We start from the raw sequence: 23,320 nt of genomic DNA, 5'->3' as shown, positions 1-23,320 counted from the left end.
GGCCCATGCATTCCTCCTCCACTCTTCCCCCAGATGCACATTCTGTGCAGAACCAGGCCAGTCTCCTTACTGTCCTCTAAACAAACCAGATTCATTGTTTGCTGCCTGCTTTTGATCCCATTGCTGTTTCTCTCTGGGATCTGCCCTTCCTTCTGTCTTCGGCATCCCTTTTCTGACTCCACCGGCCACTAGTGGCTTCTGAACTCCTACTGCAGTTGACCGTAATATCCCCATTTAGTTCTTCATTCTAACATATCCCTGTTTTCCTCTGGTTTACATGTGTACACGTTATGTTTCAGATGTGATTCGTTATCTTCTGTAAATAATCCTTTGGAGTGCCTCGGCCACGGCTGAGTACCAAGTAGAAGCCTGATACTCATGACCGGGCTAACTGGATCTAGTATTATGATATCTTCTCCTAAAATCAACCTCCAAATGTTCAAATGGGACTGATGACATTTTTAAGACATGCTCTCTGAATTTAGGAAGGGGTCTTCATTTTGATTGGATGTACAGATTATCTCTAAGTCTGTGATCCGTGGCATTTTTGTGCCATGTGATTTCTAGCTTGTGATCTCACTGCCTTCTGATGCACTTCCATCATACCCCCTGCTACTCCTGATTCTTCGATTTACTAAATGAAACCCTTCAGTTGAACAGAGACCTCTCTTTGATCATTTTCCATTAAGAGAAAAGGAAAAAGGAACAGCCGTTTATTAGACACCCACTTAAGGGGCAAGCAGTCTGCTAGGATTACAAAAGGTAAGGAATGTTATTCCTCTTTTTCAATAACTCATCTGAGCCTAAGTAGTGGGAATGAAATGAAACATGCAGAGGTAACTGTAAAGGGATTTGAAGAGGTTTAATGTCACCGCTAGGACCAAGGGAGTCAGCTCTCTTCCTGCATTTGCCTCTTCTCTGTGTGCCCCTCCGGCCACCCTCACCACTACCAAACTTCCTAATATTCCTGCTGCGTTGTGAGGTAACATGTAGCTCACAGCACAGAATCTAAGACATGATGCTGTCCCAGAAAGTGTAACATTTTCTTCCTCCCAATCTTTTCTATTTCCTTTCCCCAACCTCTAACATACTTCTTTAAAACTGAATGGCTATTTTAAATCCACACCTAAAGTGTAATTCATGCTATGATTTATCAAATTACATTTAAGGCAGCAAGTTAGAAAGGCAAATATTTAACTGTATGAGCTCTAGGACACATAACCTAGGACCTGGTATTTGCGGTAGATGGATCTGCAAATTCTTGTTGAGGTAAACTGGCATTTGAGAAATTTCTAAATTTCTCTTTATTTATGTATTTATATGAGATTCTATGTATTTATTTGATAGAGAGAAAGCACACAAGCAGGGGGAGAGGCAGAAGGAGAAACAGACTCCCCACTGAGCAGGGTGCCCAATATGGGGCTCAATCCCAGGACCCCAAGATCACCACCTGGACCGAAGGCAGCTTAACAGACTGAGCCACTCAGGCACCCCTTTATTTAAATACAAAATAGGGACGCCTGGGTGGCTCAGCGGTTGAGCATCTGCCTTCAGCTCAGGGCATGATCCCAGGGTCCTGGGATCGAGTCCTGCATTGGGCTCCCTGCATGGAGCCTGCTTCTCCCTCTGCTTCTGTCTCTGCCTCTCTCTCTCCATGTCTTCCATTAATAAATAAATAAAATCTTTATTTTATTTTTTTTTTTAATTTTTTTAAATTTATTTATGATAGTCACACAGTGAGAGAGAGAGAGAGGCAGAGACACAGGCAGAGGGAGAAGCAGGCTCCATGCACCGGGAGCCCGACGTGGGATTCGATCCCGGGTCTCCAGGATCGCGCCCTGGGCCAAAGGCAGGCGCCAAACCGCTGCGCCACCCAGGGATCCCTAAATAAAATCTTTAAACAAACAAACAAATAAATACAAAATAACCAGGTCCCACATTTGGCTGAATCCTGATACTCCTGAGTCCTGCATTCTACTTCTTAAAATGATTTCCCATGGCTTCACAGAGTTCACTTTGACAGCCTGGTCTTCCATTGATACCATGGCAAGGCTTGAATATGATTTAGGAAACCATTCTCCATACTCACCTGTGTGTCTTTGTTTCATGCCATTACTCCTGCTTGGAGTCCTTTGCACCCATTTGTCAGGTGAAGTCTCTCACATTCTTTATGGTACTTTGCAGGAGCCACGCACCCCCATGAAACTTACCTTGTCCTCTTTGGCCAAAAATGACCCTCCCATCTCTGAGTGCCTATATACTTCTGTTTACTCCCCATCCACGGTACTCTTATAATTGTTAAAGAGCAGAAATTTAACTGAGTGAATTTTAAAGATCTAATTGGCCTTATTAATCCATTTATGAATCGGTCAGCGTCCCATCTAACAAGTAGAGGGGAGTTCTGGAGGGCAAAAAGGAAAGATTTTTAACGGCAGGACAAGGAAATCATAAACAGAAAAAAAGGATTATTTGGAGTGAGGTCACCTTCTATGGGGGACAAAGGGGTCTTGATTTCCACTGAGAGGTTGAAAGCACCCATGTGACAGATTACTTTATTGGTGTTGATTGGAAAATTTCTGACTGACTGGTTAAGACTACATTTCTGGGGGAGGTTGAAAGTGCAATAACTAGGTTGGGTATTAAGCACTGGTTTGGTGACTTGACCTAAGTAATGCCATTTTGGGCATGTGGGTTTTTTTTTTTTTCATTAAAAAAAATAATATATAGCCTTTACTATAGTTATTAGCGTACATATCTCATCCAATCTATTAGATTTAATCATCTAGAGGCAGAAATTCCATGCAGTTTCTCAACTGGTGTCTTGTAGAAGTGGGATACTCAGTAAATGGGAATTAAATGAATGAATGGAAAATGAATACAAAAACAATACCAATGCACCCCTCACCCTTTTAGAGAAAGGATTTTAAGTTACTTTATAAGCTACTTATACTGAATGCTTAAACAGAGAGTGATTTTTTTTTGGCGAGGAAAGAGTTTTATTTGGATGGAGCCTGAAATTTGGAAGGAAATATTTTAAAGTTCTACTTGGGAGCTGAGAAAATGAGAACAAATGTCAATCTTTCCATTTACTGCAAGTGTTACAATAAGAAAGCAAAGTCACACCATTGTATTGTCAGCTCTCCAACAACAAGAATATTTTAGTTCTCAGCATTACTCCTAAAACAGAAGAAACTGATGAGCAAACAAAATGAGACCCCTACTTCAAGCAAGTGGGCCTTAGAAGAAATAATCTCCAGCTTCTGATGTAACAGCCTACTTTTGTTGACATGGATGTGGGGGGATTTTTTTTTTTTTTAAAATAGTTTCCACACCCAGCATGGAGCCCACCACAGAGCCTGAACTCAGGACCCTGAGATCAAGACCTGAGCTGAGATCAAGAGTAAGATGCTTGGGGTACCTGGGTGGCTCAGTAGTTTAGTGTCTGCCATCACCTCCGGTCATGATCCCAGAATCCCTAAGAAGATTGACCCCCATGTCAGTCTCCCAACTTGGTGGGGAGTCTACCTCTTTCTCTCCCTCTGCCTCTACCCTCCCCCTCAAATAAATAGATAAAATCTTTTTTAAAAGGTGTCAGCTGCTTAAGGGACTGAGCCACCCAAGCACCTCTGTGATAAAGATTTAAGTGAATTATGCTTTGATCACAAGGTGGGTGGCAGTGATTGTTATGTATAAATTGCTTCAGATGTTATTTAGATCCTATTTCTCTCTTCCATTGGGTTGGGGGCAGCTTTCCTTGGGTTTTTCTGGAAGCAGTTTTCTGATTGAGGGTGTGAAAGTGTTTTGTGATATACTTCCAAGAAAAACTCTATGGGTATAAGAGGAACTGGGAAGAAAAGGAGGTAAAGAAGGAGACATTGAACGAAGCCCTGTGGTGGGGAATTTTTCCGTAAAGAGTCTCGTAGACAATACAGGTCAAGGCTGTCTAATAGAAATGTAAGCCAAGCCACATACATAATGGTATTTTGTTGAGGTTTAATTGACATATAGCATTATATTAGTTTCAGGTGTACAACATAATGATTTGATATCTGTATATATTGTGAAATGATGACCACAATATGTTTAATTACCATCTGTCACCATACATAGTTGCAAAATGTGTTTTGTTTTTTGTTTTTGGTATTTCACATCTATTCTTTTTTTAAAATAGAAATATAATTGGCACACATATAACATTAGTTTCAGGTATATAACTTAGTGATTCCACTACATATATGTTCTTTTATTTACATTTATTTATTATTTATTTTTAAGCAGGTTCCATGCTGGGAGGCAGCTATAACTCCCAACGTGGGGCTTGAACTCATAAACCGGAGCACAAGAGTTGCATGCCTCACAGACTGAGCCAGCCAGGCCACCCTGCAAATGTTAACCATGTAATTCGAATGCAAAACCATCGAAATTACACAGTTCATATCTTACAGCTTTTGTGTGCATGTGTATTTCATCTTTATCAGGACTGCTGAAATACTGTACAAAACTAGCTCAACCATTTTATTCCACTTCTCACGATACCTGTATGTGCTATCACACTCTAATTTTGGCCTAATGATAAGAAGTGCCGAAAATAAAATAAATTATGGCTTGCCCTGTCTTTCCTATTCTATGCCATTTATTTTCAGCATAAGTAATGGGCTATTACTGAGAAGTAACAGGAGTAAGAAAGGGTGTGATAGGGTTTCTTGTTTGTGTTTCTTAGAACACAGTTGCCCTCTTTCTGTGTTGGAAGCCGAATTCTGGGTGGAACAGAAAGTGTGGCCTCTTGGAGTTGTCAGTGTCCTTGCTTACACATTTGTAGATGCAACCTGCTTACCGTATACTAGCTTTGAGTCTCATCAAACTCCCACACATTGTGAACCCTGTGGAATTCTGTGTTTATGTGCATCTCAAACTCTATGTGCACAGAGAGCGGCAAGAAAGAGCACACCTATTGCATGCATCTCCTCTGCTCGCATGCACTCTAGTGTCCCACCAGATTTCACTCACAAAACACAAATTCAAACATAAAGTTTTCAGAATTTCAAGAGAATGCAGCAAATCATTAGACTAAGCTCAAGGCCTTCTGAGAGGCAGAGCCCCGAGTGACAGACATCACTGGCCACACACCCGCCACATACATTTGCATCAAACACCTCAAATTCCTTGCTAGTTGTGGAGAGACTGTTGCTACCTATTATCTTCTCTCCTTCTTCCTTGGTTAACAGAACCTCAATTTAATTTGGGGTTAAAAGGGGTTCAGTGGAAAACTATTTGCCAGCAGCTTGTGGTGCTACCAGAGCCTGTGAAGTGCTTTTGGTCAGTCAGATGCAATGCTGAAGTGTTGTATGGGATTTGGGGAAGCAACCCATTCCTCCTTCCAAGCTGCTTAGAATACAAGCTGTGACAGCTAGCATGCCAGCAGTCATCTTGGAACATGAGGTGGAAATTAGGTTCTCTAATGAAGCAGATAGAAGGTGCCGGAGTTCCTGAAAAATCATGGAACTGCCACATGAGTCCTTGTCTGCTTACCTCAGGGCCTTTGTGTGAGAGAAATAAATCTGTATTTAAACCATTACTCTGTAGTTAAACTATTATTAAAAATAAATAAATAAATAAACTATTATTATTATTAGGCAACTTTATTATATGCAGATGAAACTCATCCCAATTTACAGGTAAAGTTGCACTAATTCTCATAGGTTAACAAATTAAGTTAAACTGTGTTTCAAATACAGATCTTGGGCAGCCCTCAATTTGTTATTGGGTAACATGTTTTGAACCCCCTGGCTTGAATGGCAACCATTTCCAGGATTAGAGGCACTTTTCCTCTTTCTTCCCAGTTCAGGGCTATGTTCTGGTGCTCTGAGATTGCTACAGTGCTACCATGCAATGTGTTAGAATGACAATTATAGTGATAATAGGATAATATAGGAGTATAAATTTTTTCTAAGTAACTTAAATACCAATATCTTGCAATGAGTATGGGAAAGAAAATCATTAAAATCCTTGTGAATGGGCAGCCCGGGTGGCTCAGTGGTTTAGCACTGCCTTCAGCCCCGGGGTGTGATCCTGGAGACCCAGGATCGAGTCCCATGTTGGGCTCCCTGCATGGAGCCTGGTTCTCCCTCTGCCTGTGTCTCTGCCTCTCTCTCTGTGTGTGTGTCTCTCATGAATCAATAAATAAAATCTTTAAAAAATAAAATAAAATCCTTGTGAATAATTGTAAGACAAGCTATACAGGAGATGTTACCATAAGTCAGCTAACCATGAAAAACGGTTGCTACCATTAAAGAAAAATTAAAGGAAAGAGATCAAGTTGACTAATACTGCCATCTAGAGCTACTAAATATCAAAACTACCATTTCTTATCTATAAGGAAACTGAAACTCAGGATTTGGGTAGGTCAGGATTTTTTGTTTTGGGGTTTTGTTTTCAAGTTGTTATTTAAATTCCAGTTAGTTAACATAATGTAGTATTAGCTTCAGGTATATAATATAGTGATTCAACAGTTCCATACAACAGCCGGTGGTCATCACAACATATGCATTCCTTAATCTCCATCACCTAATTTCACTCCTCTCCCTCACCCTCTCCCCTGTGGTGACATCAGTTTGTTCTCTAGAGTTAAGAGTCTGTTTCTTGGTTTGCTTCTGTCTCTTTTCCCTTTGCTTGTTTGTTTTGTTTCTTAATTTCCACATAAGTGGAATCATATGCTCTTTGTCTTTCTCTGACTTATTTCACTTAGCATAGTACTCTCTAGCTCCATCCATGTTGCACAAATGGCAAGACTTCATTCTTTTTATGGCTGAGTAATATTCCATTGTGTGTGTATGCACATCTTCCTTATCCATTTGTCAGTCAATGGACACTTGGACTGCATCCATAATTTGCCTATTGTTGATAATGCTGCTATAAACATCAAGGTGCATGTATCCCTTTGAATTAGTATTCTTTGGGTAAATACCTGGTAGTACAATTGCTGGATAATAGGGTAGTTCTATTTTTAACTTTTTGAGGAGCCTCCATACTATTTTCCACAGTGGCTGCACCAGTTTGCATTCCCAACAGTACAAGAGGGTTCCCCCTTCTCCGTACCCTCACCAATACATGTTGCTTCTTATCTTGTTCGTTTTAACCATTCTGACAGGTAGGTCAGTTTTTTTCTCCCACTGACTTTTATAGGCTCTCCTAATTGGTCCATTTGTGAAGAACCACTTGACATTGCCAGGGAGGTACCTGTCAGTAACTGTGATGACAGTTGGAATGTGATCACAAACTGAGCTAATCTATGGAGTGTGTTCCACTTTCCATTTGTCCAGTCTAAGAGCTGTCCTAGCTAAGGAGCACAGAGGATGGACATTGGACTCAGAAGCATGGAGGTTAAAGCAGAAGTGAGTCTAGGAAGAGGATGGTAGAGGAAAGCAATAGAATTGCAGCATCCCTACCTCTTCTCAGAAGTCCTTCCTGCTTGTCCTCAAGAATTGACTTCAGGTCTATTTTCACCCCTCCTGACTGGTTTATTGTCTTTCCTCAGCCCTATTTGCTCTGTGATGACCTTCTGAAGGTTCATACTCTCTCTCATTCTCTTTGTAACATCTTTCTCTCTACCCTTTGAGTCAGCGTTGTTTGGTAGAAAGGTGCTGTGATTTGAATCTGAGCTCTTCATTTATCCTACTATTTTCAGAGAGCCACCACGGAGATTTTCGGAGGCTTGAATCATTCTTATCTGTATAGCGGGACATATGTGGACATTACAAGGTGGCTGCAAAACTTACATGGGGAAATCTGTTGTAAGAGAAACTGGCATGTGGTAGGTCGTTAGGAAATGTTATTTTTTCCCCTTTCTCATTTTCTTGTCTTCCAGAAATCACTGCTTGGGAAAAATTAGTAAAAAGGAAAATTAGGGAGTGCCTGGGTGGCTCAATCAGCTCAGGTCATGATCTGAGTCCTGGGATGGAGTCCCTCATTGGGCTCTCTGCTCAGTGGGGAGTCTGCTTCTTTCTCTCTCCCTCTGCCCCTCCCCCTACTCATGCTTGCACTCTCTCTCAAATAAAGAAATAAAATCTTTTTAAAAAATAGGCTATTGGTATGAGATATTAGGTATGAATAATGTTGAAAGATTGACTTTTTCAAGATTTATTTATTTATTTATTTATTTATTTATTTATTTATTTTAAAGATCTTATTTATCTGTTCATGAGCATCATAGAGAGAGAGGCAGAGAGAGAAGCAGACACCCTGCAAGGAGCGCAATGCAGGACTCAATCCCAGGACCCTGGGATCACGCTAAGCCAAAGGCAGAAGCTCAACTACTGAGCCACCCAGGCACTCTCAAAGATTGATTTTAAAGGTATGATGACAGTGGATTCTTACTGTTTTTCTGCTTTTTTACTTGACTGTTCTCTGAGAAAGGGAAGCTCATGAGACACAATTGCATGGTGGAAGGAAAAACCATGGGCTATTCTACTCACCTATCTGTAATTTGAAACAAATCAAACTCTCTGAGCCTAAGGTCTTTGTGAAATATGAACAGTATTCTCTCTCATGCCTATTCATTCCATGCTTATGAGGACACATGAGGTAAAATAGTTGGAAGGACTTTGTAAAGTATAAAGTAAATACTAATATGAGTGATAATATCTTGTGGGGTGCCTGGGTGGTAGAGTTGGTTAAGTGCCCACCTCTTGGTTTCAGTTCAGCTTAGGTCATGATCCCAGGATCTTGGGATCAAGCCCCCAGACTTCCAAGTGGGGAGTCTGCTTAGGACTCTCTCCCTCTGTCCCTACCCCATCCCACCTCCACCTCAGCCCCACATGCTTGCATACTCTCTCAAATAAATAAATCTTTTAAAAAATTAACTTCTCTCTCTCTAAAAAAAAAGAAATACTTAAAATGAGGACTCAGGGCCTTTTTTTTTTTTTTTTTTTTGGCTTTATTTATTTGTGAGAGACAGAGAGAGAGGCAGAGACACAGGCAGAGAGAGAAGCCAGCTCCATGCAGGGAGCCTGATGCGGGACTCAATCCCCACAACCAGGATCACACCCCGAGCTGAAGGCAGACTCCCAAGCACTGAGCCACCCAGGCCTCCCGAGGGCTCAGTGTCTTATGCTGATGATACCAAACTCTTATAATTTGTGCCTGAGGAAAATGATAAATACTTATGAAATTACTATTCAGAAAAAGGTTAGATATAGTGCATACTGAAATGGAACCAAAAGTCTGAATATTCATTTCTCACTACTCATGAACCCTTCTGTCCAATACATATTTATTAGCATCTACCATGTGCCAGGCACTCTTGAGCTAGAAAAACACTTATCATTATCATTAGAGAACTTAAAATGTAGTAGTCAGGAGAGTGGAACAGCAAGCATATAAGTAGATGCTGCAATAGGGCAGCCTGGGTGGCCCAGCAGTTTGGCGCCACCACCTTCGGCCCGGGGTGTGATCCTGGAGACCTGGGATCGAGTCCCACATCAGGCTCCCTGCATGGAGCCTGCTTCTCTCTCTGCCTGTGTCTCTGCTTCTCTCTCTCTCTCTCTCTCTCTCTGTCTGCCATGAATAAATAAATAAAAGCTTTTAAAAAATCTTAAAAAAAATAAGTAGATGCTGTAATAATACAAAGAAAATAGTAATGCCAATGATAGTTAACATTGACTTAGTCACCAATGACCTCAATTTTGCCAAAGCTAAAGATCAACACTCAATCCATCTTGTTCAAAAGGCAACGGGCAGAGGTGATCATTCCCTTGTTCTTCACTAGCTTAGTGCACACCCCACGTTCCTGGTTTTCTCCTAGGATCAGTTCCCTGCTACATGCTAGCCACATGCACCTCCCACTGAGTGATCTCATTCTTTTTTTTTTTTTTAAGATTTTATTTATTTATTCATAGAGACACACACAGAGAGAGAGAGAGGCAGAGATACAGGTAGAGGGAGAAGCAGGCTCCATGCAGAGCCTATGTGGGACTCGATCCAGGGTCTCCAGGATCACCCCTGGGCTGCAGGTGGCGCTAAACCGCTGCTGCCCTGAGTGTCTCTGCCTCTCTCTCTCTCTCTCTGTGTGTGTGACTATCATAAATAAAAATTTGTTTAAAAAAAAAAAAAGAAGTTCCGGGGTTCCTGAGTGGTGCAGTCAGTTAAGCATCTGCCTTGGGCTCAGGTCATGTCTATCCAGGATGGAGCCCACCATCAGGTTCCCTGCTCAGGGGGCAGCCTGCTTCCCCCCTGTCGGCATGTCCCTCCCCCTGCTTGGGCTCTCGTCTATCAAATAAACACATACATACATAGAAATAAATAAATAAACAAATAAGATACAAGTTCCTTATACCTCCATCCTCTATTACTTTGTTATTTTTCTCAGCGTTGCCACTGACATTATCCTAAGTATTTTACCTTTTTTTTAAAAGATTTTATTTATTTATTCATGAGAGAGAGAGAGAGGCAGAGACACAGGCAGAGGAAGAAGCAGGCTCCATGCAGGGAGCCCCCTGTGGGACTGGATCCCAGGACTCTGGGATCACGCCGTGAGTCGAAGGCAGACGCTCAACCACTGAGCCACTCAGATGTCGCAGTATTTACCTCTTTATAAACAGGAGAATGTCAGCACCCTGAGGATTTTGCAACTCCAGCGCCAAAAACAGCCTAGAAAAGGGTGGATGCTCAGATGCTTTTTTTTTTTTAAGATTTTATTTATTTATTCATGACAGAGAGAGAGGCAGAGACACAGGCAGAGGGAGAAGCAGGCTCCACGCAGGGAGCCCGACGTGGGACTCGGTCCCCACAGTCAGGATCACACCCCGGGCTGAAGGCAGCGCTAAACCGCTGAGCCACCCGGACTGCCCTCAGATGCTTTTATTAAGCCCCCTAAGCATTATTCTAGCGTCATGCATTATCTGTTAAATTGCCCTGACGTTAGATTTGCTGCGTGGCTGTCCACATTTCACTGACGCGGTAGCTGCAGCACAGCTCCGTTAGGTAACCTGCCCAAAGCCACACAGCTCGCCCGTAAGCTGCTTAGCCAGTAGGAAGTAAATCCCGGGACTCCGCTCCCGAGCAGTGGGCGCTCACGTCCGAGCCCGAAGGCCATTGGCCGGAGCCAGGATGACTAAGGGTGCAGGGCGGCGCTGCGGCGGGGCGCTGCGGCGGGGCGCGGGGCGCGGGCTTCCACCGAGCTGCCGCAGCGGGCCGGGCCCCTAGCTTTGCGGTTGCCGCTAGCCAGCACGCAGGGTCGCTAGCCCGAGGGCGCGTTCGGCGGCCGGGAAGCGAGCGGGATGTACCTCTCGTGGGGCCCCAGCCCCCGCGGGCCCGTGAGCCGGAGGCGGGTCGGCCGGGAGGGCGTGGAGCTGCGACAGGCGGCCTCCGGGGAGCGGCACTCGCTGCTGCTGCTGAGCAACGGCCACGTGCTCTCGTGCGGGGACAACAGCCGCGGCCAGCTGGGGCACAGGGGCGCGTCGCGCTCCACGCCGCTCAGTGAGTGCGGGACAAGGCTGCGGGCGGGCGGGCGGGCGGGGCTGGGCCCCGCAGACGCGGCCGAAGAGGCTCTGAGCTGCCGGCGCGCGACTCCGTCAGTTTCGGTTTCCGCGAGCGCAGTTTGTTTCGGTTTCCAGCGCGTCCTAAAAGCGAAACTGAGAGGGAAACTTCCCGGGACCGCGCTCCTTTGAAGAGACACGTGCCCCTCCCACTAGCCTTCCCAGACCAATCCTAGCCCGCGCGAGTCTAGCTGCCGCCGGGCTACCTGCCCAGGTGGCCTAGGGGCTGGACAGCTCTAACTCGCTCAGAAGTAGCCCGGGGCAACTTTTTTCTTAAAATTAAAAAAAAGTCTAATAGCATTTTTACCTTTACTGATTATGATAGAAACCCAGGAAAAGAAATTGCCTATAATTCCAACACCCAAAGACAACTACTAATATTTTGATGTATTTCTTTCTTGCTTTATTTCTATTATATATTTACTTTTATAAAAGCATGTCATTAGGGCAGTCCAGGGGGGCTCAGCGGTTTAGCACCTGCCTTCAGCCCAGGGCGTGATCCTGGAGACCTGGGATCGAGTCCCACGTCGGGCTCCCTGCATGGAGCCTGCTTCTCCCTCTGCCTGTGTCTCTGCCTCTGTGTGTGTGTGTGTGTGTGTGTGTGTGTGTGTGTGTGTGTGTCTCACTAATAAATAAATAAATTTTTACCAAAAAAAAGCATGTCATTATATAGTTTTATATATGTAGTATTTTTTAAAAGATTTTACTTATTGATTCATGAGAGACACAGAGAGAGGCAGAGACATAGGGAGAGGGAGAAGCAGGCCCTGACAGGCAGCCTGATGTGGGACTTGATCCCCGGGCCCTGGGATCAGGACCTGAGCCGAAGGCGGACGCGAAACCACAGAACCACCCAGGTGTCCCGAAACTCATCCTTTTAAACAGCAACCATTGGGGCGCCTGGTTCAGTGGTTGAGCATCGCCATTTGGCTCAGGGCCTGGTCCTGGAGACTGAGGATGGAATCCCACGTCGGGCTCCCTGCGTGAAGCCTGCTTCTCCTTCTGCCTGTGTCTCTGCCCCTCTCTCTCTGTGTCTCTCACGAGAAAAATAAACTCTTTAACAATAAATAAATAAATAAACAAACAGCAACCATATTTCCACACAGACCGTGAAACACGCATGGAGCCTATCTCCCTCACAACTTTAGTGTGGATGTCAGGCCTTAACTTTCTTTCTTTTTTAAAGATTTTACTTACCTATTCATGGGAGACACGGAGAGAGAGGCAGAGACAGAGCAGGGAGCCCGATGCCACCGGGGCTGCCCAAACTTTAGTGTGCGTTGGAAAGATGAGAAATCTGAGTGACCTTTCTTTTTGAAGAAAATAAACTTGTCTTAAACTTGTTAAATTAATAATCTTCTGAGGTATTTTGTTCTGTTTTTGTTCCTGAAGAACGAATTCGGGCCTTGGAAACTCTACACGTTGATCTCGTGAGCTGTGGAAAGGAACACTCTCTTGCTGTCTGTCACAAAGGAAGGGTGTTTGCATGGGGGGCTGGTTCTGAAGGGCAGCTGGGAACCGAAGAATTTAAGGAAACAAATCTTATACCTATGTAAGTATTTCCATTCATTCATTCATTCATCCAATAGTTTTGAGTTTTCTTTTTTTTTTTCCAACCCCTGCCAGTTTTGAGTTTTCATGTGCTAGGCACTGTGCAAGATATCAGGGTACAAAGATGGTTATGACAAACACAGTCCCTAGCCTCAATGATGATAGTGTACCGAGAGAATGAGGCAGGAAAAAAACTTGTAACACCAATGATTACTTAATTAGAGTCCTATGAAGGAGAAGGACAGGGTGAAATGAGAACATGTGACTCTTTGATCTAATTCTTATGTATTGGAAATAACTGTGGGGACCTACTCAGTAAATAAATATAAAATAGATATAAAATAAACATAAAAATAAAATAAATGTTATTTTAAAGTGAAAACATTAAATAGGAGATACAGAAAGAAATCTTATCGAACCACCTGACTAAAGCAGTCTTCTTGAAAAAAAAAACAGCTTGGAATGAGTTTGTTATGAATCCAATTGCTGTGAAGACAGAGTGCCCAGTCAACATTTAAAAAAAACCCTATGGAACTTTTCATACTCTCCTATTGAAGCCCTAAGACCATTCCTTATGCTAAGTTGATATATACAAGGTGATTCCACACATTTTCCATTACTAGGAGCTCCCATATGTACATGTAAATAATAGATGTTATTTGTTTTTTCTCCTTTTATTCTATTGTCAGTAAGTTTGCACATCCCCTACCACCTGGATCCAAACTGGAAGAGGAAAAGATTTCCTCCCAACATAACCTTTTGGTCTGTCTTAAGCCAGACAGATCCTAATATTTTATATAGTGAGATGTGGGGAGAATCCTATCCTCACAAACAGCTTGCTCTAGGACAAATGATGACAAGCAGTCTGAATTGTGTGTTCATGAATTACATGTTTAAGACTTTTCAAAAGCATGATTTTTAATATTTGGAAGTTACTTTTTATTACTTCTAGTTTTTAATTGTATAAGAGAGTGCTGTGGTTTGGGGGGAACAAACATTGAACTTGGAATGAAAAGACAAAGGTTTGAGTCTAGTTCTACAACATGATACCTGTAACATGATTCCCTAGAGCAAACTAGAACTCTGAATTCTACTATATGAATTTCAACCATATGAAATTGCTGATAGTTATGGTTTTGATTCACACAAATGGCAATTTAATAAGATCCAACGATTTCTTCATTGCATAGGGCTTAAATCAGGTGATATAAATAACAGTGTTCTATAAATTCTAAAGCCCTGTGTCATATGTGTATGAAGAAATTTATTTTTTAAGCCAATAACTATAGAATAAAAGTTAGTACATGATATACTGCATTAAAAGTCTAATAAAAATCACTCTTGTATTAAACTGGATTCTGCTCTATACCTTGTTTTGTTTTGTTTTGTTTTGTTTTGTTTGCTCTGTACCTTTATACATGTCGATGTCAGGTTAAAAATAGTTTGAGGGCTTTGGAATAAGGGTGCTGTGGAAAAATAAGGAAATAAAGTTATTTCTGGGAAAAATATACCCAGGTTACCAACAGTCCTAAAAATGATGGATGGATAATTGCAGACTTGTTGGTTTGACAACAGTTTCAGAAAATTAACTCAAAAAAAAAAAAAGAAAAAAAAAGAAAATTAACTCCTTAAAATTACTGAAGACTACATGCCAATCAGGAAAATCACCATTACCGTGCTGCTTCTAAATACTACCAAACAGCTTTACATACCTGTACTCATCAAGAGAACTATTTATTCTATAGAAAAAATATTAAAATAGCCCAATTTGAAAAGAATGGAAAGGAAGAGAAAAGTTATTTTCCTAAACCAAATGTATTACCTGGGATCGTTTTAAATATCTGTAGTTCACTTGGTGAGCCACTCTAAAAAAGGATTAATAGATTTTGTATCATTTTTATTATAGGAAGATAAAAACTCTGAATGATATAAAAATTAAACAAGTTTCCTGTGGACACTACCACTCTCTGGCATTATCAGAAGGTAAAAAAAAAAAAAAAATCCTTTTTGGATCTTCTAAGTGTCATTACAAAGTAATTTTTTTGAATGTGAGTGATGCCTGTTGATTTTTAATGCACTGGGGCTCATTTTAATGCATTTAGAAGTTTTTGGCTTTTTAGATTTCATAAGCTATATTGTTCTTTTCTTTTTTCTATTTTCTTCGTTCTTACTATATTCCTAAAGTAGTGCCTAATTCATTCATATCAATGCCATAAAGGGTCATTTCTGTTCACATGACCTGATCTAAGTCAGAATTGAGTAATGGTTTTATCTTGAATTTTGTCTTTTATGCTGAATTGTTGCATATACCAACAAACTCAGCTAAACTAAGACCTATTTGTCTTAGTTTTATCTTGAACTTTGTCTTTTATGCTGAATTGTTGCATATACCAGCAAACTCAGCTAAACTAAGACCTATTTGTCTGTTTTACTTAGATCAAAGGAAGAAAAGATATCAAAATTATGACTTTACATTTTTTTCTACCATAGTCAAAATGTTTCAATGGAGAGTGCTGCAGTGGAAAAAATTTTCTCCTATCCTCTTTGGTTTGGTACCTGGGAGCCAGCAAATTTAAGAGACAACAGATTAACAAGAGAAAAGGCATACCAATTTTATTAGTATTTTCATGCATAGAAGTTTACAGAAAATAAGTGAAACTCAAGAAGTGTTTAGACTTGAGGGCTTATGTATCCTTTTAACAAGGGAAAGATTTGGGCTTTGCAGGATGATCCATCATAGGGAAGGGAAGTGACTTGGAAATACATGTGAGAAACCAATGGCAGATAAGAGTTATTTTATTAAGAGTTATTTGTGAACACTTATGTTGAGGAAGATTCTCCATCTCCGATGATGAGCCACTGACCCAACCCTGATGCAGGAGAAGAGGACAGCTTCACAAAGGGAAATATGTAACTTGCTTTTGGGTAGAGGAGGGCAGAGAATTTTCCCCACATTTGTGGATTCTCAATTGCCTTCAGCTCAAAATAATCCTTTTTTTTTTAAATAATCTTTTTTTTAAAAAAAGATTTTATTTATTTATTCATGAGAGACACAGAGAGAGAGAGGCAGAGACATAGGCAGAGGGAGAAGCAGGCTCCATGCAGGGAGCCTAATGTGGGACTCAATCTCAAGGCTTTTGCCTTGAGAGCCAAAGGCAGACGCTCAACATGAGCCACCCAGGCGTCCCCAGTTCCAAATAATCCTTATGCCAGAGAGGCAGATTTTGGGGTGGCATATTGTGATTGCCTTCAAGAGACACGTGATATTTGCAGATCCCTCAAGTGATGTCATAATCATAATTGCAGCAGGGCCATAGGGGCTCTGGATAGCCGACATTTCCTGGTAGCCTTCTGTGCTGCTACCATGTGAAATGCTTTACCTGTGTAATCTCATGTAATCACCTAACAATCACAGAAGCTGCACATTGTTTGTATCCTTATTTTAGAAATGAGAACATTTGGGCTCAGAGACTTTCAGTGATTTGCCTAAACTCACACACTAAGAAATGAGATTTGAACCTACACCTGTTAACATTCCAACCCTAAGTGCTTAACCACTATACCATGCGGGTCATGAGACCATACCATAGTTCTGTGGCTAATCGTAGAACTCCTTCCTCCCATCTCCAGTGGTTTGATCTAGGGCAGGTTATTTAACCTGTGTCTCAATTTTCTCATCTGTAGGAGTACTGATGCCTACCTTATGGGGCATTTAGAAAATTCTGTGAAAGAAGGAACACAGTATATCCAGTACAGACTATAGCAGATAGCAGGGATACAATAAATATTAGTCTCTTTTCCTTCTTTACCTTCTTTCTTCTTAATTATTGAAATAGCCTGAATTATTTCCTTGGGGTATTGATTTGTCTTTATACTGGTCCGGGATATAAAGGTTGTATGGAGCCCAGGTACTCTGTGCATTTGCTATGGTGAACTATGAGTTCTCATAGACCTTCATGAGTTTGACATTCTGCAGTGTGCCCTCAGAAATACTTTTCAGTGGGATAAGTAACTATAGAAGAGTTAAAAAAGAAAAGTCAGATATAATAACCTAAAAATCTGAGCGATGTTCACATTCTTCTGGGTAAACAATGAAGCATTAGAAGACACTGATTTTTGACCTCATGTAAATTATCTATCTCTGGTCAAATTCAATATAAAATGTTGTTGGTCTTTTTCTTCCATAGGGTCATTCCACAAGTATTTATTAAGTGCCTATAATGTTTCCAGCAGAGAGGCTATAGCTGTGAACAAACATAAGACTCTGCTTCCATGGAATTTATATTCTGGGGGGTGTATAGGGGAACTGAGCCTTAAACACACAGACAAATAATTATGTCATACAACATAGATAAGGGTATGAAGAAATGGGAGGCCAGGTAAGGTGATGGGAGCAAGTACCTGAGTGGAGGAAAGGAATCTTTCTGTTTTATAAAGGATGTTAGGGAAGCAATTGGATTTTTTTGTTTGTTTGTTTGTTTGTTTTTGTAAAGCAATCGGTTTTAAGGTGAGTAGAGACCAAAAGAAGGGAGGGAGGGAGACATGATGCTAAGGTCGTGATCCAAAGGAATGATCTAGACGCAAAGGCAATGAAGTAGCCGCATGTTCAGCAGTATGCTCAGAAACAGCAGGGTCCCTGGAAAGGTCTGAGCAAGGGGGAGATAAGGTCTGAAACATATCATGGGGGATACTGGTGACCTGGGGCTTGTGAGAATTGGCCTTTTATTGAGCAAGATAGCAGATTCCTGAAGGGTTTAATCTGACTTTTTTTTTTTTTTTAAGATTTTATTTATTTGAGAGAGAGTAAGCGAGTGAGTGAGAGAGAGCATAGGAGCAGGGGCAGAGGGAGAAGCAGACTCTCTGCTGAGCAGGCTCCATCCCGGACCCTGGGATCATGATCTGAGCTGAAGGCAGACCTTTAACCAATTGAGCTGTCCAGGTGCCCCCTTACTTATTTTTTTTTAAAGAGTAATCTGGCTGCTTTTCGGAGAAGAGACAAAGATGGACTGTGGGAACCCAGTGGGGTGCTATTGTAACCTTCCAGGAGAAAAGTGAGGGTGGCTTGGTGGCAAAGGGTTAACAGTGGAGAGGTGAGAAGTGGTTAGATTCCAGACACATTTTATCTTTTTTATTTTTTTATTTCTTTAAAGATTTATTTATTTATTCATGAGAGACACAGAGGCAGAGACACAGGCAGAGGGAGAAACAGGCTCTTTGCAGGGAGCCTGATGTGGGACTCGGTCCTGGATCCTGGGATCATGACCTGAGCCAAAGGCAGGCACTCAACCGCTGAGCCACCCAGGCGTCCCTCCAGACACATTTTAAAGATAGAGACTAGGATTTGCTAGGTTGAAGGGGGTAAAAGAAAGAAGACAGTCAAGGATGACTCCAAGATTTCTGGTCTGAGCAGCTGAAAGAACACAATTGACCTTAACTGGAAGGGAGAAGAGGAGTGGATGTTCCTGACCACCCACCTTGCTTTTGGTTAGAATACTCTAACCTCCTTTATCCCTATTTTAATTACTCAAGACTTTTAGAATTAGGGTGGTAGTTTCTACTTGAACTTGGTATTCAAATGTGTTTGCAATTTTGAATTTCTCTGCTTCATTTTTGCAGGTGGCCAAGTGTTTTCATGGGGGAGTAATAGTGATGGACAGCTGGGTCTGGGGAGGGAATTCCCCTCCCAAGCCAGCCCGCAGAGGGTGAGGTCCCTGGACGGCATCCCGCTGGCTCAGGTGGCTGCAGGTGGGGCCCACAGCTTCGCCCTGTCTCTCTCTGGGACCTCATTTGGCTGGGGAAGAAACAATGCAGGGCAGCTGGCCCTCCGCAAGAATACTGTCTCAGGTAACAAGATAGTCATTTTCTTTGCAGTAAATCATTCTTTCTTTCCAGTTGGAAGACCAGCTCTGCAAAGGGGACTCTCAATGATTAGGGCAATGATTCCCAAACTTTGTGATACATTAGAATCACCTGGGGAGCCACCTTAATTTTTGATTGCCACTTTAATATATTACCACAGACTTGTGGCTTAAAACCACACAAATGTATTATCTTTTAGTTCCAGTGGTCAGAAGTTTGATGCAGGTCTCACTGGGCTAAAATCAAGATGTCAGTGGGGCTGCATTCCTTTCTGGAGGGTTCAGGGCAGCAGGGTCAAGGATGGGGATGAGCGTTACGCCATTTTCTTGTCTTTTTCTCCTAGAGTCCATCAGCATTCTTTGATTCCTAACCCCCCTCTTCAAAGCCAGCAATGGTTGGTGAAGTCTTCCTTAAGTCACATTGCTCTGACAGTGACTCTTCTGCCTCCTTCTTCCTTAAAGGACCCTTGTAATTACATTGGGCTCACCTAGATGACCCAGGCTACCTCCTTATCTTAAAGTCAACAGATTTGCAATTTTAATTCCATCTGCTTCATTAACTCCTCTTTGCAATGTCACCTAACATATTCACAGCCTCTGGGGAAGGACAGAGACATCTTCAAAGCCCCTTCTTTTGCTTACTCTAAGAGCATTTACAAATCCCAGTGCCCAAGTTAGACCCCATACCAAGTAAATCAGTTTGTCTGGGATGGAAGCCAGGCATCGGTTATTATTAAAGATTCCACAGGTTATTCCAATGTGCAGCCAAGTTCAAGAACCACTGGATTAGCAAATGCTAGCAGGAGAAACAACCAGTTCCTCTGGCAACCCTTAAACAAACTCACCGTGAAGTCTTCCCCATGAACCCTATACCTCCTCTGTTCAATTCTTTACATTCAGCTAACATATATTTAGCACTTGTTGTGTGCCAGTACTTACATCTCATTTCATTTAACTTTGTCAACATGAAGTAGATCCTCTTATTTTCTTAACTATTATTGTGTATTTGCAGAACACCTACTATGTGACAGAAATGAAAAAACCTAATGGCAGTTTTATTAGGAATAAAGGTCTTAAAACAGCTTTTTAGGAGAATAGCTTTAGGCATTCCAGAAGATTGAAGGGTTTCCAGAAATAAATGCTAAAGGACTGCTTTTCTTTCTTTTCCAAAGTAGAGCTCTTTTGTGATACTTCTAAGTGTTCATTTAAAAAAATGTTAATGAATTATAAGTTGACAAAAGTATTAAAAAGTGTAAAAACTCATGAAATCTGAGTCTTATAATCTAGAGATTCTGCTTTCTTTCATCAGGACAAAGCTACAAGCCTCATTCAATTAGTGCTCTGAAGAATCTAGGTGTGATTTATATCAGCTGTGGTTATGAGCACACTGTAGTACTTACCCAGGTAATCTAAAATGTTTTGCTATTTTTTTAATTCCTGAGAAATGTTACCACAAGTTACACTTACTGAGTGTTGTTTAAAGCAATATGTATATCAATATCTCAACATATCCATTCAATGTAAAGAGGAGAAATTAACCAAATATAAGCCATGAAATTTTCAAGATCCTATAACAGAAGCTAATTTCAGCTTTTGGAGATATTTTTAGATACGCACTAAATTAGATTAATGGGGTACCTGGCTGCCCCAGTCAATAGAGCATGCAACTCTTGATCTCTGGGTTGTAAGTCTGAGCCCCATATTGGGTGTAGAGATTGCTTAAAAATAAGCTATTTTTTTAAAAAAGTTATTTATGTATTCATGAGAGACACAGAGAGAGGCAGAGACATAGAGGGAGAAGCAGGCTCCTCACAGGGAGCCCGATGCAGGACTCCATCCCTAGACTGGGATCACACCCTGAGCCGAAGGCAGATAGATGCTCAGCTGCTGAGCCACCCAAGTGTCCCAAAAATAAACTCTTAAAAATTTTTTTTAAAAAAGATTATTAATCTTTTGTTAATCTAGGAACTAATCCTTTTAGTATTCATTCATAATGTAGTTCTACAGATGAAAATTATTATAGACGGAAAGTAATTTTTACAGGTTTTGATAACCCAAATTATAGTCTAGAACTACTTTGTTCCATTTCTTGCTTGGCACAATTACAAGCCTGCTTTGTAAATGTTTGCCTCCTCTTTTTGTACTGGCCAAATAGTATATTCCAATGGGATGAATTCTTTCCATAGTCATAAGGAATAGACTTGAAAACTATTTGAGTGGTTGAAATGTTTATTTAAAAACTAAATATATAAAAAAAAAACTAAATATCAAGACACGTGGGTGGCTTAGCGATTGAGTGTCTGCCTTTGACTCAGGGCATGATCCTGAGGTCCTGGATTAAAACCCACATTAGACTCCTACAGGGAGCCTGCTTCTCCCTCTGCCTATGTCTCTGCCTCTCTCTCTCTGTGTCTCTCATGAATAAATAAATAAAATCTTTTAAAAATTTAAAATAAATATCTAAAGTAATTTGTATTATTTTATTCTTTTAGTTAGAGAGTATGCATGCACATGAGGGGGGATGGGGAGGGGGCAACAGGCTAGGGAGAGAGAATCCCAAGGGCACCTCTCCTGCTCCCCCGACACGTGCTCTCTCTCTAAGAAAACAACCTTCTGAAGAAAGATTTTCAGAGGAATGCTCAAAGAAATAAAGCACCCCTATACTTAAATGTTAGTATTAACATTGTCTTGAACCAATGAATTGTCCTTCCATTCATTTTACCATGAATGTCAATGATTTTTCAAATTTAATGAGTTAACTTACATTTACTATTAGAAATAATAAAACAATAAAATGATAATTTTAATAATAAAAGATTATATCTTATATAATAAATATAAGACCACTCTCTTTATACAGAGCTTGTATTTCACATAGTGCTACCATGTAATTATCTGATGATACTTAATCTTTAGTTTTTTAGTTATTTTTTTAAATCTGAAATTAGTCTGATTCCTTCTTTCTCAAACAGAATGGGAAAGTGTTCACATTTGGAGATAATACCTATGGACAGCTGGGACACAGCCCCACTGCTGAGAAGAGTGGTCCACAACTCGTAGAAGGAATTGATGGCCTAGTTTCACAGATAGATTGTGGAAGGTAATGGGCTAGTTTTTTGTTTGTCTGTTTTTAGTGTGAGTAGAAAGTATTATATTTTATTACTTAGAAATGATTCCTCAGTGTTATCAAACCTTAAAACCCAAAATATGTGACTATTTTTTTTATAGTAGTAGTCATAAAAACTTTTTTAACTTATTTAATTTATATAGTTTTTTCTATTTTTTCTAATTTATTCTAGACATTTCATTTATTTAATGGAATTTATTGGAAGTCTACTTATACAGACTGCCTTATTAGGTGCTGGGGGTTGGGAAGAGGGTTTAAAATAAAAATAGTGGTGGGGCACCTGGGTGGCTCAGTCAGTTAAGCATCTGACTCTTGATTTCAGCTCAGATCATGATCTCATGGTCATGGGATTGAGCCCTACATTGAGCTCTGCACTCAGCGAGGAGTCAGCTTGAGATTCTCTCTCTCTCTCTCTCCTCTCCCTCCCCATCTGCTACACCCTCCACCAAGCTTACTTTCTCTCTCTCAAATAAATTAATTAATTAAAAAAAATTAGAATAGTAGTGCTTGCCTTGAAAAGACAAAATTTAAAGTATCTCATGCAAATATAAGGCAATATATATTTGCATATGCATTCAGAATTTGCATAACCTAATTATGAAGACACTGAATGTTATCTACCCAATTCATAAATAACAAAGCTTACATTTAAAACACAAATGGAAAAAAAAATAAAAAAAATAAAAAAAAAACAAATGGTAGAAACCATAATAAAGACCCATCAGTAATATTCCATCTTTAAGGTTAGTAATAAATGAATATTCACCTACCATTTGTTTAGCCACATCATTTGGTACCCTCTCACCCTGATATTATGATAAGGAATCTCTGGGTATTTAGTATAAGATAAATCTGTTATTTTGTGTTAGGAGATAGCTTTTTTTCTCAAAAAGTGTGCATATGTTGAGCTTCATTATATTCTGTCTCTTGCAGTTACCATACCCTTGCATATGTCTACACTACTGGAAAGGTGGTGTCTTTTGGTCGTGAACCAACTTGCAAAAGCAGCCCAACTCATCCAGAGGCTCTGACAGAGAACGTTGACTTAACTTGCCTGATTTCTGCTGATGGTATGAGTGGTCCCACTAATTGATGATTTTGTTTTAATTGATGCCACTGGAGGAGATATTTATTTTCTTGTCACAGGAGTACATAGAACTGTGGTTCTTTTTGTACTGTTATTTTTAACCCATACAATATGCATCATTTCTTATGCAGTGATTCCTGTAGTATTTAGTAATTTTTTCTAAAGA

At 40.8% G+C, this 23,320-nt stretch overlaps 1 protein-coding gene across 6 annotated transcripts in view; it reads left to right on the top strand.

Annotated features, from left to right (window-relative positions):
- The window catches only part of HERC6 (HECT and RLD domain containing E3 ubiquitin protein ligase family member 6), a 124,341-nt gene that overhangs the window by 57,787 nt on the left and 43,234 nt on the right, over positions 1-23,320 (top strand). For 3 of the 6 annotated variants that reach the window (XM_072754952.1, XM_072754949.1, XM_072754950.1), the window contains exons 4-9: positions 12,924-13,083; positions 14,989-15,065; positions 18,699-18,926; positions 20,250-20,344; positions 21,913-22,040; positions 23,001-23,137. In XM_072754952.1, coding sequence (XP_072611053.1) covers positions 13,082-13,083; positions 14,989-15,065; positions 18,699-18,926; positions 20,250-20,344; positions 21,913-22,040; positions 23,001-23,137 — 667 coding nt within the window. In that variant the 5' untranslated portion in view covers positions 12,924-13,081. Of the gene's footprint in view, positions 1-8,179; positions 8,351-11,118; positions 11,473-12,923; positions 13,084-14,988; positions 15,066-18,698; positions 18,927-20,249; positions 20,345-21,912; positions 22,041-23,000; positions 23,138-23,320 lie in introns of those variants that run through there. The other 3 variants (XM_025998104.2, XM_025998103.2, XM_072754951.1) reach the window with 2 other exon arrangements.

Source organism: Vulpes vulpes, chromosome 4, assembly GCF_048418805.1.
Source record: "Vulpes vulpes isolate BD-2025 chromosome 4, VulVul3, whole genome shotgun sequence".
In the NCBI taxonomy this organism is placed as follows: domain Eukaryota; kingdom Metazoa; phylum Chordata; class Mammalia; order Carnivora; family Canidae; genus Vulpes; species Vulpes vulpes.
Note: the sequence above shows the minus strand (reverse complement) of the source record. Positions and strands in the feature narration are given on the sequence as shown.